The sequence below is a fragment of the Fringilla coelebs genome (assembly GCF_963513975.1).
Source record: "Fringilla coelebs genome assembly, chromosome: 14".
Classification (NCBI taxonomy): domain Eukaryota; kingdom Metazoa; phylum Chordata; class Aves; order Passeriformes; family Fringillidae; genus Fringilla; species Fringilla coelebs.
The window spans coordinates 9,203,628-9,224,373 of record NC_140040.1 but is presented as its reverse complement, the minus strand read 5'-3'; the positions used below and the strand labels follow the sequence as shown (position 1 = coordinate 9,224,373).

Sequence of the window (20,746 nt, the reverse complement as noted above, 5' to 3'; positions counted from 1 at the left end):
TGTTATAAGCCAAAAAATTATGAGAACATTCAGTCCTGCTCTTACTGAGGGGAAGGCATACATGGAAAGCAGCACAATTTTCTGGAAATTGCTGACAGGTGCTTTGAACAAAACTGTCGGAAAAACAATATTCACAAAGAACAGAGGGATTTTTAAGCTTCTGTAAGTAAATACTTAGCCAACCAAAAATATATGAAAAGAGCAGCCTATTGTGTCTCTGTGCCTAGTGCCCTTCTCACAGCTCTGACAACTAACCCCAAAATGTTCATGAGCAGCTGCCTTGAACAAGGGGGCTCAGCTTATTTGCTGACCCCACCTACTTATAAGAGATGCTCACTTTGCTGGAATTGTAGAATTTTTTTACATTACTAGAAAAACATCAGTAAGCTTAACAACACAGCATCAAACTCAAACAGTTATCAACTTAAGCAAAGGTTAAAATCTGCAAAAACTGCTTGCTTGCTGTATTTGTTATGCCTATACTGGAATATACCAGATCAATTTTGCTGCAGTGTGTGCTGCAGTCTCCCCATCCTGTTGTGGCTAAAGTACATTTACAATTTTTGCTGAGGAAATGGAATTATCTGCCATACACCTTTTACTCATTAAATTGGATACAAATGATGGTGCAAATTATGACATCAACAGCATACTGTCTGTTTGATTCTTCAAGACTTTGGTCTCTGCAGTGTCTTCTCCATTACATTTATTGAACACAGCAAGGTCATGAGCAACTTTGGTTTGTTTCCTCAATTCCTGTATTATACACTATATAGGAAACCCTATATACTGGCTCTGGTGACACTGTTTGAAATATCAGCCTGGGTTTTTTTTTGGGGGGGGGTTTCCAATCACTGAGTGGTTTTTAAAACAATTCTTTGCTGCTTTAGTTTTCCTCCTTGCACTGGGAACCCTACCTTATCACTGTCTCAAGTCAGCATAATGGGTGTTCTTTTAGTTAAAACACTTGGAGAAACTCTCAACCATTTCATGGACGAAATCCTGCTGTGGCCAAGGTACATTCATACATTCAATCTCAGTTTTTTAAACAAGTTTATAATTCTTTTGCTCTTTCTAAATACCCTTGTTATCATAATCCACATAACCTCTCCTTAGTTAAGAAAGGTTACTTCATACCATCTCCTTGAGCCTGACAAAGACCAATGACTTAAAATGAATCTGCAGCTTGATTGTTATTATTTTTAGATGCATCTTCATTTTACCACCAGTGAATTTTTCACAATTGATCTGTTCAGAAGACCTCTCTCCCTTTCTATAAAGAGCTTCCATCTTCTCTCTCATTCTCCATTTATATGTTCAATCATCACTCAGACCCTTCCTACTAGACTGTCCTTCCAAATGTGACCCCTTGGCATGCTGGCTTTATATACCATCCTGCACTAAGGAAGCCCAAACTGAATAGAAAATTCAGTAGAACTAGTGACTGGAAATATAGTATTGATTTTGCAATTGCTAGGGCACATTTCCTTCTCGATGGTTCAGATGACAGAGAAGTACAACTGGCTTTTTACCACATTCACAGCACCAGCTCCATTGTCCTGAAATAACATACATATGAATTACTGCAGACAATGCAAAAATAAAAGTGAACTTTCCTGCTGATCTACTGAAGTGCCACTTTAAAGTCCCTCTCAAACACTGTACACTTTCCACAGGAAGTGAAGGAGGGTAAGTTTATATGCAAGTTCTTCACAGTGACATCCTAGTTCCACGAGGATGGAATAAGCACAACTGATGCTGCAGAGATGTGTGCTAACTCAAGACTACTACACTGCTAACTTAAATACAGCTAATTAAATGACAGCCAAAAATCACCTTCACCCCAGCTGCATGTTCAATGCAGTCCCTTCTTTACAGACATGTTCTAAATCAAAGCTTTCTCTCCCTTTCTCTCTTCTCATATTGTATTTCCATTCCAGGAGTAAAACCCCCAGCAAACGACCATTTCCTCAACAACAATCACAACTGTACTTTGACAAAACACACCAGACAGCAGCACAGTGCAGAAAAAACTTTCTCCAGTATATTCCCTCTGCCAGTGAGCAGCAGCACAGCTTCAGAGAGACTTACTTGCACGGGAGGAGCGCGTTATCTCCATCAGTTTGGGGAGGGAGCGGATGTGACCTCGGAAAGCTACCCTGGGGAATTCCTGCCCCAGCTTCACCCGGGGACACTTCACATCCTGAGGCACGAGGTCTCCTGGGCCAGCACCATCCTGTGACATGCACACAGGGCTCCACATCCTTAGTTATCAAGTCTTTGGTCCTGGCCAGTAGCTATGGTGTTAGTTTCCATCATGCAAGATTGATTTGCAAGGAACATTGCTCAAAGAGGGAGCTAAATACTCTGCAACAGAGAATAATTTATTTGCCTTAGTCCCTAATTAATCTCAAATTTTGAGGTCTTCAAGCTGTATTCCAAGTAGGTTAATGCTTCCTCTTCACTTGTTTCATTGCTTCTCAGTCTTCAGTATCTTTCAATAATTAAGGCATTTTATTTCTGAATGCTACCAGTTCTCTTCCAAATCAGATAATTCTATTTGCAAACACCACGTCAACTATACAGTTTATCTAAACATCTCCAGCAGAGTTCCCTGAACATTCTACTCCCCTACTCAGATATGGGCACAGGTCCAGAGAACAAGCTCCTCATCCTGTGGATCACCTAAAACATCAGAGATGATCCATGGAACAAAACCCTAAACACTCAAGTGTGCATGCTCCCACACATGCAAACACACAGGCTCAGGATACAGAATAAAAGCAATAAATGGATGTCCAAACTTTTGCGTCACAGCCAAGACAAAACACTGTGACTAAACTGTGGCAGATATTCTACTGACTGGTTTTACTTTGTTCTTCTCCAAAAGGTTAATGTTGTCTTTACTAAAAAAAAAAATTAAAAAGTATTAAGAACACAGAGGATGCTCTTCATGGTACTGCTTTCCTTCTGGAAGAGGATTAGGCCAGTTTCACTGCTTGAGCATGCTGAATGCAAGCCTTTTGTGCAAGCCATTGTGTTTTCTTAAATAACTGAGGGATGAAATCCAGAATTTAGAGAGAATTACAGACAAAAGGCATATATGAAAGTAACTAAAAGACAGATTAGTGAGGATAAATGAAAGCTGAACAATTAGGCACAGTGACACATACTTTACATGGTATTGTAAAGAAAAGACCAGGAAACTTGACAATGATAAGGCCTACTCTGCCAGACTAAAATAATCATTGAGAAGGTTGCAAAAGCAGCTGCATGACTTGACCTGTCAAGCTTTTATTTTTCTCTACTGCCAGTTTCTAAACACCCTTACAAAAAACCACCACTCCCCTACTTCATCACATTCAGATAAAGAAACAGAAATTAGTACATCTTAAAAAAACTACAGATTCTTCCACCAGGTCATGACTAACCCAGAGATGCTCACCCACTTCTTATGGAAACTTCATCTACCTGGCAAGATAAAAAGTGCTGAAGGCACAGATGGACAGAGCCTGACCAGCTTTAGTCTGACCCAGACAGATACCAAAGTGAACACAGCAATGTCACTTAAGCTACAGCAAGGTTAAAACACTAAAGAAAAAGCACATTCTGAAGAGGGCTGAACTTTGATAAGAAACTTCTGCCACTTTGCTTCTCCAGGCACATCCCAGCTGAGCTCACGCCGGCTGGCAGAGGCACACACAGCCTGCTCCCAGCATCTCAGGAGGAACACAGCCTCCAACGTGCTCTGGAGGCAGGAAAGCTGCACAAAGCTCCAGACACTGCTGGGACAGGTGAGAGTGGCATGCAGGGCTGCCACAATCCTCCCTGCCTCAAGCGCCAAGTGCCAAGTCTTAAGTGAGGGACTAAATTTCTTCAGATAATTTCAGTGCAAATCAGAGTTCAGGTCAGAGCTGGAACGGAAATGTTCAGCTTGACCAAGAAACACATTGGTTTATTTACCCCTTTATAACCAACAAACAGCAGGTATTTCCTAGAAAATCAGCTCAAAGGACAGCCCAACACTCCTCCCCTGAATGCAATTTAATTTCTGGAGCAGTGTAAGAGTTAGCACCTCATGTGTAATTGTACTATGCATCTACAGGCTCCTTTGTGTCCACCACAGTAACAAACACTGTGATGAAACAGCCTGTCTAACAGCTAACACCATGTTTTGATATTATTCAGACACTATTTCACAAGTATTACTGGCCACAAAACCTGTGATAGTTAAGGGCACAAACTGAGCCATTTTCATGCACAGGGAACACTACTTGATCTTCATACTTATAATACTTGATATTCATACTTATAATATTTCATCTACTAGTAACACTGGAATCTAAGATTAGAAATTAGAGTTGATACCCAAGTAGTTGCTGCAGGTTTCCCTCAATAAGAGCAATCTAACAGCAGGCTGTTGAAGCCAACTAATCACACAGGCTCACTCCTCACTCAGAAGGAGATGGCTCACTTAGCTGACCCCTGCAGTGCCTCTCCTGTGCATGCACCTTGACACGCTGCAAATTACCTCTAAAGAGAGCCTAACCTAAATAAAACCCTGATTTATAGATATTTTAAGACAGGCAAAATGTATCCCACTTTGGAAAGCAAGTTAGTTCTGTTCTGATTTATTTGTGCTTTCTCAGGTGTTCATGTGTCAGTAAGTTCTGCAAATTTCTACACAAGTGGCAATTAAGACACAATTTACTTTGATTTTTGACCACAAAATCAAAATAGGTTTGCTACACTTAACTGTTCCCACAAGACCGAGAAGCAAATGAATACACCAAAGGTGGGTATTCTACTGGGAAAAAAAAAAGGAGAAACAATGGGATTGCTCCAAACAGAAATGATTGCACAATCAGATTTTATTAGTCAGATTTTTGAGGGCATTTGTTCACAGCCTTGGAATAAAGTTTTCATATAAAGGATAAATTTTTCATATAAAAAGCTGCCCATGTCCATTTTTATCATACTTTGGGGGTTTGGTTTGTTTTTAACAGCTCTTGAGACACCATTTCCCAGATGTCAATGAGGATCATGCTCACACTGTTCCTCCCAAAGGCTGTGTGATGTTCAGAGTGTTCTGCTCATCACTCACAGGCCATCAAGACCTGCAGGTCTGGGAATTGCTGAGAAACAGAAAACCCTCAACAAGCTTCCTGGACTTTGCCAGCAGCCCAAGAACCCTGGTATCTCCACATCTCACAGCCAAGCACCCAGGAGTACTGCTGAAGCAAACCAAGAGACTGTCATCCTAGGCTAACCTAACAAACATGCAGACAACAATTTGATTTAAATACATTCCAAGTCTGCTTCTATTCATGTGGTTCCTCACATGTGGCTGGACTAAACAAAATTCATTCATTCTCAGAACTGTTATGGAATATTTTTCTTGGTTCGTTCGTGAGACTGTACCAAATAATTCACAATTCAATGCACAATTATGCTTTTGCAGATATCACCACCTTGGCATTTCATTAACAGAAATCAGACATTGCTTCCATCTTAAATTACTTTCATCAATTTAGCAAAATCCTAATCCAACATCAGCAGCAGTCCAAAATCAAGATAACTTTAAGCAATAATAAAAAAAGGCAGCCCATTAGAAATACTTGTTTCTCCATGGACAACACACAACTAGCCAAAAGAAACCCAAAGAATTTCTAAAATGAAAATTCTGGTTACAAACTCATTTATGGCAGCAGAACAGACAGCTGACATCACGGGATCTGATAACGAAGAATACTTATTTTCACTTTAGCTACAAAGTAGTCAGTTATACCCACAGCACTTTTTTCAAGAAAAAACAGAAAGTCATGACTCAACTTTCATATTTTTAAAAACTGAAAACAATAATTTCTTTATTTTGCAGTAGGAAAAGGACAAAAGTAGCAAAGTGATTCCAAGCTCAGTAAAAAACATTTCTCAAAATGTTTTTAAAACTCTACTAAATTCTTTCGAGGCTGGGCTGGTTTAGGTGTGGGGTTTTTTTTAATAGGATTATTGTATTTACACCAGAAATAGGAAATAACCACTATTGCATCTCGTTAGACAAAGCTCATTCACACTACAAACTAGGCATTGCTACTGAAATAACTAATTGAAATCTGTTAATGCCAGTTCACACAAGACCTTGGGCCACCAGGCAATTTTCACTGAAGGTGGAGGAAAGCACAAGGTGTAAAACCCCAGCTGACCCAGTATTTTATCAAAATAAAGGCCAAAGTCACTCCAGATAAGAACCCATGCAACAATGAGGCTTATGAGAGGAAAGCAGAGCAGAATGAAAGGACAGATCTTTCCCTGGAGAGCTTTGAGATCCTCTGTACTTGAAACACAGGCTCAAACAATCAGTTCAGCAACACTGAACACTCACATCTGCTCCAGACACACACTTCCATCAGAAACTGCAGCTTAAACACCAAAGCACTGACACCCATGCCCATGTTAATGGTATATACTGTTCATTCACTGTTATAACATTATTATGCTGTGTAATAACATTGGTTACTTCACTGTTAATTGACACTCAATATAGTTTTGAGTTTACTGGATGTTACCCAACTAGTAAAGAAGTGATTCTTAAGACTTATTACATACTACATTGCAGTACACATTTATCATCAGCAACAGCGGTGGCACCTATAGAAGTGATACAAACAAAACATAACTGTACCCAGAAACTAAAATAAAAAGCTGTATTATTGATAATTTAGTCATTCCTCTGAACCAGTTCAGAGTTTAAAAGATGGCACTTGCTTGTGCTCTGCTTGAAAGGAACAGCCAAAACTTTCCCAGACAATATCCTATGCAACAGATAGGCTGGAGCAGAGTAAAAAATTACGTCTACAATTAAGCACAGATCATGGATTTATCCCTACATAAACACGAGGGAAGTGTGAAGACTTCTACTGTACTTTTCAAAACTAGATTAGAGAACAGCCTTACCCATCAGGTTGTCTGACCCTACACAACTTGAAGAATTTAACAATTTAATAACCCTGTGTTTCAGAAAGCATTATGACTTGATTTTTCAGTTAAGATACACTGATAGCTTCAGAACACTGACCATTCTTTGTAGGTGCTAATATCAACATAAAATACTTACCCTTTAGCAATAGTTCTTTGACATTTTCAGTAACTTGGTTTACCATTATCCTTCTTCCAGCTCTTAGCACATGCTTTAGTAAATGCTTCCTCTGTGAAGTCTTGAGGATTGGACAACTTTAATAATACTGTATTTCCAAAAGAACTGTTTCTGCCTGCCCTGCCAAAGTGCTGGCTGCAATGTTGAATTGGGCTGATCTCTTCCAAGAAGCAAGAGGTCCTTACTGAAAGTTAAGCTGACACTGATATAATCCTGGCATTATAATCCTTTCAACACAAAAAATACACAAAAATCAGGATCTTAGAGAAAATGCTACTTGTGAAATCCAAGCACAGCCACATTTAAGAGGCACATTGTAGTTGCTTGCACCCTTACTCAGAAAAGTGTGCCACAAATCTGCTGCTTGCTGAGTGTGGAACCAGACAGGGTTTTAAACCTGCTAGTGCCACAAAAAGAGTAGCTCTGTGACGTTAGCCCTGCAGGCATTTCAGCTTTCAAGTGAAAACAGTGATCAGTTTCTTTCCATCTTCAATACATTAGAATAGGATGACCCATTAATGGATGAACCGCATGTGAGATCACAAAAAAAAAAAAAAAAAGAAACAGCAGGATGAAATGGAAGGTTTATATAAGATACACAAGAAATACTAACTCACTGATTCTAAGCACTTCATAGCTACCAGAGCCCCCACCATTCTGCCCATGCACAAGGAGATCCTCTGCATACCTGCACACACCTCACTAAGACTGAGCTACATGATGAGGTAGGTGCAGTCACCAGGAATACCTGTGTAATTAAAGATGCCAAGTCACTTTTGAGAAATTGGATTTAGGAACTCACATCACTTGGGAGCTTTCATAATATAACCTGTCACTGCCAGATGAAAAAAAAAAATCGCACTATAAAAACCAACCTATGCAACATACATCTATGAGACCAGTATGCAGATTCCATGCAACATTCAATTCAAATTCACCTTTCTTTCTGAGAGCAAATAGAGAAAATTCTTTTCAGCTCTATACATGTTCAACTGACCATGACTTCACAGTACAAAAGAGAACAACAACAAACAAACAAAAAAAAGCCCAAAAAATACACACCACCGTTTTGGACATACCTGTTCCCTCCTCCAGCTCAACACAAAGAATTGTACAGGCACAAACCTTGGAGTGAGAGAAAGCAGATGGGAACAGTGACCACTAAAAGCCAGCATTGCCACCAGCCCAAAAAATTTCCTCCAGAGAACAAGTGGAAAGAAATAAGGTAAGAGCCAGGATGCTAAATATGCTCCAGACATGCAGAAAATGACAGAAGAAAGGAGATTTAGTTACTTTGAACATTTCAATGTATGTGCATTCTGTGCATTGCATACCATACAATGTACATTTACAGACATCTATCTACCATCATCCATTCCGGGAAGACAGCAGAAAGTCATTGGTAACCACTTCCAAGATTGTGAAACCCTGAATGTCATTGGTTTTAAGTCAGTTAACTCATACAGAAAGTGCTGAACATCAGATATTTCTTACATTTGAGAAGTACTGTGCTCCATTTGGAAACAAAGTTCACGAGAGTTTTGTGTTTTTTTAAGCCAAGGAAAAAGGAAAGGGAGAGGGTTTCAAGGAGGAGGAAAAAAAAAAAGAAAAAATAAAAGTTAAGCAAATCCAAGGATGACCATCCAGTGTGAAGTGCTATAAACAGCCAAAACTCACTCTAACTCTGGTCATAATACTTAGAGAAATTACAAGTCAGCAGGATACTTCTCCAAGCAAAGGGAGTCACTCCTTCCCACTGAACATCTCAGAGGGTGGAGAGAGCTCTGACATTGCACATGATAAAGAGAAAACCACTGTTCTTCTAAAAGACAAATATTTTGACACACATTTACAAAGAGCCCACAAGTCTCCCAAAACAGCACATTTCCCACAGTGCAACACAGCACAGATGTCAGATATCTGCAGAAACCACAGTGGCTTTTACCATCATTTTACAGAAAGTTCATCTGTTTGCAAGAGCATCAGAGCAAAGTGGGTATAACACAATAGCTTAGAGAAACTCTTCAAAGAGCAATCAGCAACATTAGATCATTTTTAGGCTTCACCAGTCAGTTGAACACAATCTAAGTCAGAAAACACTCCAACATGTATAATAGTGATTTTGCTCCCACTAAATAAATGCTTCTACCAAAAAAGTCTACAATACAGTGTCTTTAAAGGGCAAAGGCAAAATACTGCAATCAAATAATTCTCTCTGTGTTGCCTTGAGTTACAGCTTTAAAGCTCCTTGCATGTGTGCTAAAAGGCATCTTAACACAAGGCAGATAATCATCCCACTGTCTGGTTACACAGAATTGGGATTTACCAAACATGGCTCAACTACACCTCCTTTCATGTCTGGCCACCATGCCTCAGAAGTTAACCCTTGACATTGTCACCAGATTCCCTGGAACACAGAAACACATCAGGAGTGAGTGGTTTGTGCTGGCCCAGACAAAGAAGACAAGATAAAAGTTCCATGCAGGAGCTGAAGCAAGGGTTGGCTTGTGATGCTCTCGAAGCAGCCACGGCCCAGCACAGGGCACGGAACACAAACAGGAATCAAAGGAAAGGAAGGGATGCTGTTGAGGGGGTGGGAGTGGTCAAGTGGTACCACTGCCAAACACTTCACCTTGTGAAATCAGACTGGACAGGTCAAACCTTAGCAGAACAAAGCCAAAAAGATACAGGAGTAGTAGATTCTAAAATCAGATCTGCAAGACAACAAACTTCTACCTCTGTGTCAGCTCTGGACACAAATATATACTACAGCAAGCAGGAGAAAAATAAGATCAATTATACCATTTAGAAGAGGATCAGCAAGATGAAGCTCCTGAATGCAAAGGGAAGGCAGAAGAGAGACAGTGATGTGCTGTCCTCCATCAGAGACAGCAGCAGCTGAGCCATCCTCTTGAATTACTCCCAGTCCTGACTCAGATCTGACCAGAGGTGGACTTTGCACACAGGGCTACTCAGCTTGCAAACAGAGACAGGGTCATAAAACAAAGTAGCATTGCTATAGATAATTTTATGGAAAATAATTATACTGCAGGGCATAAAAACTGTGTTTAACTGCAGCAATCAGCAATGTAAAGTATGCAAGAGTAAGTCTCAACAAGTTTGCCCTTCTTAACTGAGTAAATGAGCAGCTTCTAGAGGCACACCATAAAAATCCTTTTTTTCCTTTGACATAGAAGGGAAAGTCAGAAGGTTGTATGGTCTGCTTCATGATAAGAGGGTAAATGCAGTGATTGAATGATGCTCTAAATCCCTCAGATAAACAGAAGAAATTGCTGGCTACTGGTAGGAGATGAAACTGAAGGTTGGTAATTAGACTGCAGGGGAAAAAAAACATGTAGTCTTGTTGAGGCATAATTACCTTGAACCTATTCACAGCACAGAGTGCCCTACACAGCTCTGCATTGCTCCTCTGCCAGGATGTGGTTACACAATCCCTGCAAGGCAGCCTGCACCAGCAGCTCACAGCTTTGATTCTCCTTTCTAAAGCAATCGATGGATGGCATCCTCATGACAGGACAGACCATGTGCCAATCAATGAAAGAGCTGGGCTTCTAGGACAATGCAGGTCACTTGGGTGGAGGGAAAGGAGCAAATTAAGTGTTCTGCATTCCAGAGGATGGAGCTGTGGGCCAAAAACCCTGGAGACACGGCAACCCCAAAATGTGAATACCTGTGGGAATGCTGGCACGCCATGCCTTACACGGAGGAGCTTCCTGGAGCAGCTCTGTGACCATCACACAGAGGTGGGATGATGACCACCCCTCCACCACCCCCAGCCACCTCCTCCCTCACTCCTTGCCCAGCCCTGCCTGGCACTGGCCTCTTATCTTCTCCTCAGCAAAATGCCATTTCATTTAAATTTTCAATAAGTCTAAAGCTGCATCCAGTCAGCAGAGCATAACTGCCAAGTTATCAAACTTCCCCATTCATCCACAAGCTAATTGAGTAAAAGCTTTTTGGGGCAATTAGCACTTTATTCTGCATGTCAAATTCCATCTCTCTGTCCTACAGAACACAAAGAAGATCAAAAGATGATTAAGAAAGAACTCCACCTGGTACCTTGAACAGCAACAAAAATTTGAGAAAATGTATTCCCAGAACTGTTCTGACCTGTACCTCTGCTGCTCAGACATGATTTAACACCGCTGGAAAGTAAACAACCTTCTTTTCCAAGCCCTACCTAGAACCCACCACAAAATCTAAAGCCCTGTTAGGAAAAACATGCTACTCCATTCACTCCAGGAACTTCTTTTTATTGTCCAGAAGTGAAAGTTTGAAACTTGTAAAACAGTGTTTAAAATAAAAGCTATAGGGAACAAATACACAAGTTACAAAGTAACCACCAGACACAGTTACATATATACATATGCAGTTACAGTATACAAAATGTTGTCATTTTCAAATTCCACAGAGGTTTACCCTACATGCATTTAAGGGCTGTATTTTCGTGTAGACCTTTTAAATTTAAAGACAGACACATTAATTGTCACGTACTTGAGTCTGTGAAAAGACTAATTTTTTGGTGTATGTATTTTATGTTGCTTGCTTAAAACAAAGATATTGTTTGCTCGGCAATTGCTACAGCAGCCACTGTGAAAGATGCTCAGTTCTCCATGCATGACAAAATCCAAGTATGCTGAAAGAAATCATCCAAAGCAGCTCAACTGAAAGAACAAGAACAGTACTACTCATTGCTAAGGGATCACTTGGCAGCATTTAAACAGTTGCCTATTGAAAACTAATAATTAAGAAAGAGGTTTTACTAAATCAAACAAAAAAACCACCCTGAAACTTTATTATCTGAGAATAAAAATCAGCTTAATACAATTAAGAGACGCAAAATTTCCAATTCAGAGGTTACTGAAGACAAAGGAAACACCCCTAAAATGTAATTCAAAACACCCCTAAAATGTAATTCAAAAAGGCTTTAAACCATGTCTTAAAATGGCGCTTTTTTTTTTTCTCTGTAATTCAGGTCACAGAACAAAGTATTTAAAGAGCAACCTTGAACCAGCAAGTTGAAGACATGGACCCTTTGATCAAAGAAATCTTGCTCCACGTATTGGTGCTAATAGCAATTTTTCTCTAATTTAAAGCAGTCTGCATATTATTTGTTGCATCACAATCAAAACCAGAGGTAAATCCTTAACTTGGTCTTGGAAAAGTCACCAAATGCAGCTTGCCTCTCCCTGTGGCACTGGGTATCCCCCATCCTGTTACTTGCACTTCAAAACAAGGCAGTGATCACTGACTCTGATCTTCCTCAAGGTGGTTGTTCCAACCTCATCCAACAGCATTTATTAGGCTACATTTTTAGGTTTGGCTACATTTACTAGGCTAAATTTATTAGGTTTGGCTACATTTCCTAGTCTATGAGACTGCAAACTTCCTTAGTCTTCATTCTACACAGAACTTTAGAGCAAAAGCCAATATTAAATTCTACATTGAAAAGCACACAAAAAACTTATGCTTTAATTTTGTTGCAGCAGGGAAAAGAAAGCAGACGTCACTATTTTCTTTGAGGAAGTGAAACACTGAAGAAATTTGTAAGGGGAAATTTAATAACACACACAGATCAATTTTATCCATGAGAGAGAGACGTAATACAAACACAAGACACCCAAAATGTACTTAAAATGCTCCAGAAAAGTTCAGAGGTTGTATAGGAGATATCACTTCAGCATTATTAAAATATTCTCAAACTTAGACTCAACTCAAGTTTGGAATGGCAGCTTAGCAAGCACAGGCAGAGAGAATTAGGTAGAAAATCTATGTCTTTTCATGTGCAACTGCTTGGCCTTCTAATGCAGGTGTTCTCCAAAACACCAAAAATCTGCAGCTGCAAAAGACCAGCAGAGGGGTGTTGGGGTTTTTTCAACAATCTTCCCTTAGGTTTTTGCACCATGCAGACCCATGCACACACGGGCACGGGAGCTGCTTTCACATCACTCAGACATATCACAGAGATTCTTCCCAGAGCTTGTTCAAATAGCTGAAATACCAGAGAACCCACAAAAAGGCCCATGAATTCCTATATTTAGCTAAGTCTCCTGTTCACCAGCAGCTGGCACCACGATCCCCTTGGTACTGGACAGCTGCAGCCTCTCCAGTTCAGTCCTAATCACTGCACAAATTAGAAGAAGTAGGAGACATGCCCAGCAAAAGTAGCAGTTTATGCAGCAACAAGAACTTTTTTGTTTTCCTAGACAAGCATTTTAACAAACTAAACCTTACTACGCTACAAGCCAATAAAATAAAATAGAGATATCGACCATGGGCTCCAGGAAAATGAGCTCCTCAGAAAAATTCCTTTGATTACAGGGTATAAAAAAGTATATACCACCTCCTTCACCCACCCAGCTATTACAAACAGCTAATTATGTCACAAAGCACTTTTCCACTCTCATTTTCTACATGCCAAACTCTTATCTTTCCTTATCTGAAGCAAGAGTCCACTTCTCTATGCACCTGTATTGCTGAGAAAAGCATTCTGGAATTTAGCACTGCAATCATTGCTGTGCTAATTGCCGATTGCTCAAATAGAAAGCAAAAGAATTGAAAAAAGAAAAAAGGAAAGAAAAGGAAAAAAGCCCTAACAACAAAAAAACCTTCCAGGACTTCTATAGTATGACCCTGCTGCTAAAACCCCTTACAGGATCTGCACTGAAAGCCATAACTATTGCTGTGGATCCCACAAGTACTCTTTCTGAAAAGAAATAAATATTGACATATTCACCACTGACAGGACACCTTTAATATCTCCAAATTTACACATCATACTTTTCACAGAAGGGAAACCAGACGCCAGCAGAACAGAAAAGAAACCCTTCCCATCAAAATGCCACTATAGTGAAAAAGATGCAGTCTCCATTCCATTTTCAGTAAGAGAACAGTTAACAAGCCACCAGAAAAGACAGTTCACTGACATCAGTATTGCTATTCTCAGGTTACTTTCTTTTCTCTGAAACAATTCAGAGGTTCTGCCTCAACTCCACCCCAGGCTGCCTCCTCTATGACCTTTCTGCAGCTTTTAGGCAACACAAAAAATGCTGAAGACACTTGTGCTACAGAGGTTATGCAAATATATTCCACTATGACCACCATAACAGTGCCATTTAGCCATACTGCTGCCAGCAGAAGTTCTTAAGAAAACTTAAATGAAATTTGGATATGTTTCTGCTGTCCTGTTTAGCCCTACTGTCTAATTTATTACGTGACAAATTTTATCTAATCTCTGAACCTGGCCAAAACACCTACATGTAAGAATTAGGCCCTCTGAAGAAGAATTTTTGAATGATTTATGTGTCCCCATTAAAAGTATCTTCAGACACATCTCATGTGAGCTTAGTTTCAAATCTTGCAAAAGACTTAAAATCTTTACTAGTAAATTACCACACATTAAAGCAGTGAACCAGGAAGTTTAAAGTAAAAGCACGCTGCTATCACACCAGAACTTTACCCACACTTTCCAAAGCAGCTCACTGCAAATGAGCAGCACAATCTGCTGCTGCTGCTGCACAAGAACACTGAGCACACTGACACAGAATGTAAGCTCAAGGTAAAGGTCTCTGGTCAGAGAACTCTGGGCTTGGAAGAAGCCATGTGATAACTGGAACATAAGCAGAGCAATTCCTTGGCAAAACCAAGGGTGGCAGCTGACCAAAGCTAGTTAGTGACACCAAGCTGATTAGTGTCTCATTTCCACACAAAAGTCAAGGGAAGATAAATAACTTCCCACAGGACACATGACACTGCCACACTTTGGTTAACTGGGTGCACAATGACTGTGGAGCTGAGATTTCTAATACAGCAAAGTGTATTTGGTTTTTTAAACACTATTCAGACCCCACTGTCCCTCTTTTTGCCCTGTGTACCCAACCTAATATGTTGGCTTTATTTCAAAGACAGTGGAGATGCCAAATTCACATTTCTCATCCCTGACGATCCATAAAGAAGGGCTCACGTGTTTATCATAGGATCACAGGATAATTCTTTGTACTTCTTTTTCTAAATGAAAGATGTCAAAGTCTATTACAAGCACTGGCAGTCAGTGGAACCTACTTAGAAATAAAAGGCTGATTTTATTCATAAGCAAGCACTGGAACTATCTGACAAGGCTAAATTATTGCACACTGACTAATGTCTTCTTATGGAAATGGTTGACAAGAAATTCTGTTGCAGAACAGTTTCACATCTGCAGATGTGAAACTTGATGTCCTAAAAAAAGCAAAATTTAGGAAAAAAAAAAGCCTTCAAAACCAGAGATATGACAAATGAAGGCAGCGGTAAAAAGATCAAACTAAAAAAAGAATCCACCAGAATCATAAGCAACAGCCTAAGATATCCTGCAAGGAGCACTGCACAACACAGCCTGCAGACTGTTACAGAGCAGCTATAAACAGCTCCAGTGCCATGGCCACACTCTGGAAGGGCCACGTCCTTACTGAGTCACCTCAACCAATCCAACCAAACTGAGCAATCCAAACAAGTCCTGAAATCAGGTTCTGAATAGCAACTTGACAAAATAAAATCTTCCCAGCAGAAGGTTCACCAGAACAACTGCAAGCCGTTTCTCACACTGCCTGTGGTGGGGCTGCTGGATGGCACAGCCAGCCTGGACCATGGGCACTGCTCAGGCAGCTCTGGGTGCATCCATGTGTCAGAAACAACTGTGTGCACTTCGGTAAGGCCACAACCTACAACTTGAACTCTGCACTCAAGGCAAACAGGTTATCTTATCTCCAATCAGGGGCATCCCCAACACCAACAAATCCCTCCATGAGCCAGGTAATCAGCTGCCACAGAAGGCTCAGCAGGGTCCCCCTCTTGCCTCCAGTCTGCCAGTGCTGAACAGCTCTGAGACATTCTGCCTTCAACAGGAGCTGCCACCTGCACTGTGTCATATCATCAACACCCCCTGTGTGAGAGGCCAGGGTAACTGCACAGGATGTAGAAACCAGCACCAAAGCGAATAACACAAGATTGAGCTCAGAGCTACAAACCCAAGAAACCAGAGAAAAACAGAAAAAGCTAGTAAGGAAGAACATGCTTGTCAGGACAGGTAGGCAAGGCACATATCTTTATACACACACCCCGAGGATATGAAACAATACTTAATTACTGTGAAAGTAAATTAAAAAATGGAAGGCAGTTAGAGTTCAAACAAAAACAGACCTAGCTACCATATATTAGTAGAGAAAGTACTAGATATTTATCAGCTTTAAAATAGAGAGACTCAGCTAACTTCCAGCAGCATGGCTGTGCACTGCACCTGGGACAGCAGCACGTTAGAGGCCACGGCTTGACTGATGGACTGTGACAGGAGCCAAGTGGGTACCCTGAAGTGGGTAGGTTGCACACATCCTACAGGCAGCCTCATACCTAAATAAGAGGTGGTTTGAGTTGGCCTTCCTTTATCCACCATGGCAGCAGCTTCTACAAGCCACACTTACCAACCCATGGCCAAAGCTAGCTACTGGAAAAAGCATCCCACGAGGTGTCCACCTCGACCTGCTGAGATGGGTAAAAAACACCTGTTACTTTCATACACACAGGGACTGCATGGTAAGCAGCCTGAGAGTAAAACAGTCCTATTTTACAAAACAAATTAAAGGCCCTGCACAGCCTTCAGGGCTAGTGCCTCAAACTGTCTGTAGTAACAGACAGCTTGGGAAAAGCACCTGCCTTTCATCACCCTAAAACACCCACACTAGGCATGGAAAGAACGGGCATTAGAGCTATGTAAGCTACTTGGTCTTCAAAATCTAAAATTTCCTTGAAAATGATACAAAGAAAGAAACTCCGAATGCACATGCATTGGAGACTGGAGATTGAAAATTGTACAATCAGAGATTGAAAAGCGTATTCTCAGAGAAATGAGCAAGTCAACAAGGCAGGAACTGAACTTTGTTCTTATGACAGTTGAGTATCACTCAGCAAAATAACCTTGTTGCCTTCCTTAAGCACAGGCCTGAGCAGTGCAGGCTCCCTTCAGGGATTACTGTACATTCAGTAACATGTGCAGTCTGAGAAGTTTGACTGCACTGGCAAGGAAGATCAGGTCAGGTGTTTACTGCTTTTTCTTTTGTTGCCTAGAGTCACTCATGATTCACAGAGGGTAAGTAAGATTCATCAGATGAGCCCATGGGAAGATCCTCTTCCTAAAGGTTACAGAAAGCTAAACATAACCAAGGCAGAAAAAAAAAAGGGAACAGATTGCACAAAGAGCTAAAACAACCTTGTACCAGGACTATACTACTGCCCGAATCTAAGTGTCCTTCACATTCCCACTAGAAACACTCACTGTATTTAACATGATTTATATCTAAAAGTCACAGCAAAACACCAAGACAGGCTAAGCACTCATATCAGCTGCCTAGTTAAAGAATGTACTTCTCACCACCCAAAATCCCCTCCTACTTACGTGATCTCCTTCTGAAATTGGAATAAATTAACCCCTAAGAAAAAGCAGCTCTGCCTGGCAGGAGCGGTTGAGACAGCCACACAGGCACAAAGCACTTGCTGTAGTAGTATTCAAGGGCCCGGTTTGCGGGAGTGAGACCTTGCAGGGCAGCCGCGTTTTTAGGATGATATAAACAAGTAAAGCAGACACCGTTAAATTCGGCTAATATACCTGAATTCTCTATCACCCGTTTATTTTGGCAGTGGAGCTCTGAAAACATCCGAGCCTATCTCCACGTACTCTTATCACCTCTGGAGAAGGCAGCTTGTGGGAGCACCGATAAGAGCTATACCCCGAGCCAGCCGCGCTCCCCGCCGCACCCCGGGCTATCACCAAGCGCCTGGGGGGGGCGGAGGGAACCCCGGGCTGGCTCCTGTGCGCTCCGGGGAACCCCGCGTCCAGGGCATCCCCGCTGCGCCGGGCGGGCTGCGCTGCCCCCGCTCGGCCCGGCCCGGCCCGGCCCGCGGGCTGACACGGGCGGCAGCGCTGCCCCAGCGCGCCGGGCTCCGCGTCCCGGCCGTGGCAACAGCGGAGCCGCCGCCGCCCGGCGCACCCGGGGGGCTCCTCCCCCGGGCGCGGCGCCCCGAGCAGCCCGGCAGCCACCGCCAGCGCCCCCGCCTTCTTTGTCTCTGCCGCAGCCGGCGGCAGCGGGGCGGGAGCCGGGCTCCCCGAGCCCCGGAGCGTGGGCACCGCCGCCCCCCGCCCGGCCGTGCCCGCTCACCGTCGGAGCTGACGGTGTCGTAGGAATCGCCGGGGGCGGGCGCCGCGGCCGGCTCCCGGTAGTCCACCCAGCTGAGCCCTTCTACGCTGTCGTACTCGGCGCGGGGCTTGTCCTCCACCGGCACCACGGTGAAGTGCGGCATGGCTGGCGGGGCGGAGAGGGCTCCCCGCGGCACCGCGGCGAGGCAGGCGGGACGCGGCGCGGAGCCGGCGGCGCATTCCTGCCCCGTGCGGTCACTTCCTCTCAGGAAACCGCGCTCCTCAACTCCACCCATTCCAGTGCGAGCGCCGGGGCGGTGCGGATCCCGCCGCCCCCGGGGCCGCCGGGCGAGCACCGGGCGCGGGGGCGGGGGTCGCTCCGCCGGGCGGCCGCGCTCAGCAGCGGGGGCGCGGAGGAGGGGCCGGAGGCGGCGAGGCCAGCGAGGGGAAGGGGGAGCCTTCCTCCCGCATTCATCGTGACAGGAGCCGGGCCCGGGGGCGGTGGGAGCGGGGCGGGGCGGGGCGGGCGCCCGCCGCCCGCCGCCCTCCCTTGCGGACGCTGCCGGGCCGCCTCGGGGAGGAAATTTCCCCTCCATCGTGGCCCGGGCTCCCTCCCCTGCCGCCGCCGCCATTTGCTAGGCGGGAGCGATGCGCGGAGAGCGGCGGTGGGGATGGAGCAGGGTGGTCCCGAGGTGCCCGGAGGGACGGGATGGTGCGGGCGAGCATCAGCAAGTGAGCGGCGGGCAGGGGACCCGAGAGCCCCGCCGGGCCGGGCAGTGAGAGCTAGAGATATCACGGCTAGTTATCCCTAGTTAGAGATATCACGGCTAGTTATCCCTAGTTAGAGATATCACGGCTCCCAGCAGCCGGTTCCAGCCCGGCTGGGGGCTGGCGAACGGGCGGAAGGCGCAGTGGCGCCCCGAGAGCCGGGGCTGTGCAGGGTGCCGGTACCGGGCCATCTGCAGCTGTCCCCGCTTCCTGTGCCTGCGGTGGCAGCGCCGCGGTTTCCCTTGTGCTCGCTCCGGCCCCGGCGACACGAAAAGATGCACAGGGACGTGGCAAGCGGAGCAAGCCCGCGGGGAACGGCGAACATGGCAGCGCCGGAGGCGTGCGGGGAGCGCGGGCAGGGCGCTGCCCGCGGAGATTTGCATGCGGGCCGGGGCCGAGGGTGTCGGTAGCTGGATGCAAAGCAGCCGGTTGCTAAGGCAGCCGACGGATGGAGCGTGGCCCTGCCGCTCACCCGGGGCTGCGGAGCCGGGGGACACCACTGCTCGGTCCCACTCTGGAGGCAGAGCGGTGACATCCCCTCCGTAAAGCTCAGGGCACGCCCGCCACCCAACGTCTTCCCCCCGAGTGAGCAAAATTAGATATTTCCTTCACATTTGTAGAAGCTGGCACCAGCAGCAGTTATCTTGGCCTTCATTTCGCATATGGTAGCCTTCACGTGGCGTTTAAACTTGAATTAATAGGGGATAAAGCCATTTATTATCTGCTTTTAAAAGCTGGCCTTGACAGTGGAAGGATGTCTTTTTAATGTGTTGTGTAATCATCAGGAAAAAACTCTGGAAAACAGTTTGTGTGTTTTACTAATTATTCAAACTAATTCTGTAGATTTCTGTAGACTGAAATGTTCCCTACTCAAGAAATGGGTGTACAGTGACAAGACATTCCAGCACAGGTGTAAGATTTGTCTTTGGATCACGCAGGAGTCTACAGGAGGATGCAAAGCTTAGAGCAGAGGAAGGGGCTAAGGCTGGACCTTTCCTGTGCTCCCACCTTGCCCCCAGCTTTCTGAATATGTCCTGCCTTTCTGACAAAGCACCCCCCAGGTCACTGAGAGGAAGAAAAGTTTGTAATGAGCAGGAGAGAGACAAACATGAGGGAGAATGCTTTGTTCACGAGAACTGACTAATAAGTCTACTTTTAATTAATTGGGGTTTGAAATGAGCATGAAGGATCCATGCTGTGGAGCAACTGCTGCCAAGGGGGTCGAGGTCTCTCAGTTCACTTAGCACAAGGTTGCTGGTGGACCACCTCTGGGGCAAGTGAGAGTAATTCCACCTCTTGGTATTGATCAGACAGGTGGAAAGACTTCTAAGACTCCTGTGCTTTCATATAACCTGCATTTTACTTTTGACACTTAGCTCTGTTGGAGGAAACAACAAGGATCTTCATGTGGCCGTGTGTATCTCTGTAAACAGCCTTATCAGTTCTGGAGGAGATTAAAAAAAAATAACAGAATTTCCTCTGTTGAAAACTCCTAGTTTCTCGAAGACTTAGGTTGAGATTTTTTTTTTCCAGTAACCCCAAAATGAGCATGTTTGTAAATGGGATCCCCTGAGATCTATAAAGTTTTACTTGCAATTTCTCTGAGTAAGCAATAATTGTATCCCCCAGAGGAAAGTAGAACA

At 43.8% G+C, this 20,746-nt stretch overlaps 1 protein-coding gene across 2 annotated transcripts in view; it reads right to left on the bottom strand.

Annotated features, from left to right (window-relative positions):
* SLC12A4 (solute carrier family 12 member 4) overlaps nt 1-18,631 on the bottom strand; it is a gene marked incomplete at its 5' end in the record, with an annotated part of 46,614 nt that extends 27,983 nt beyond the window's left edge. The window contains one exon of one of the 2 annotated variants that reach the window (XM_084215437.1): nt 18,358-18,631. In XM_084215437.1, the coding sequence (XP_084071563.1) occupies nt 18,358-18,631 (274 nt within the window). Of the gene's footprint in view, nt 1-2,091; nt 2,264-18,357 lie in introns of those variants that run through there. The other variant, XM_084215438.1, reaches the window with a different exon arrangement.
* Between the last annotated feature and the right edge of the window lie 2,115 nt (nt 18,632-20,746).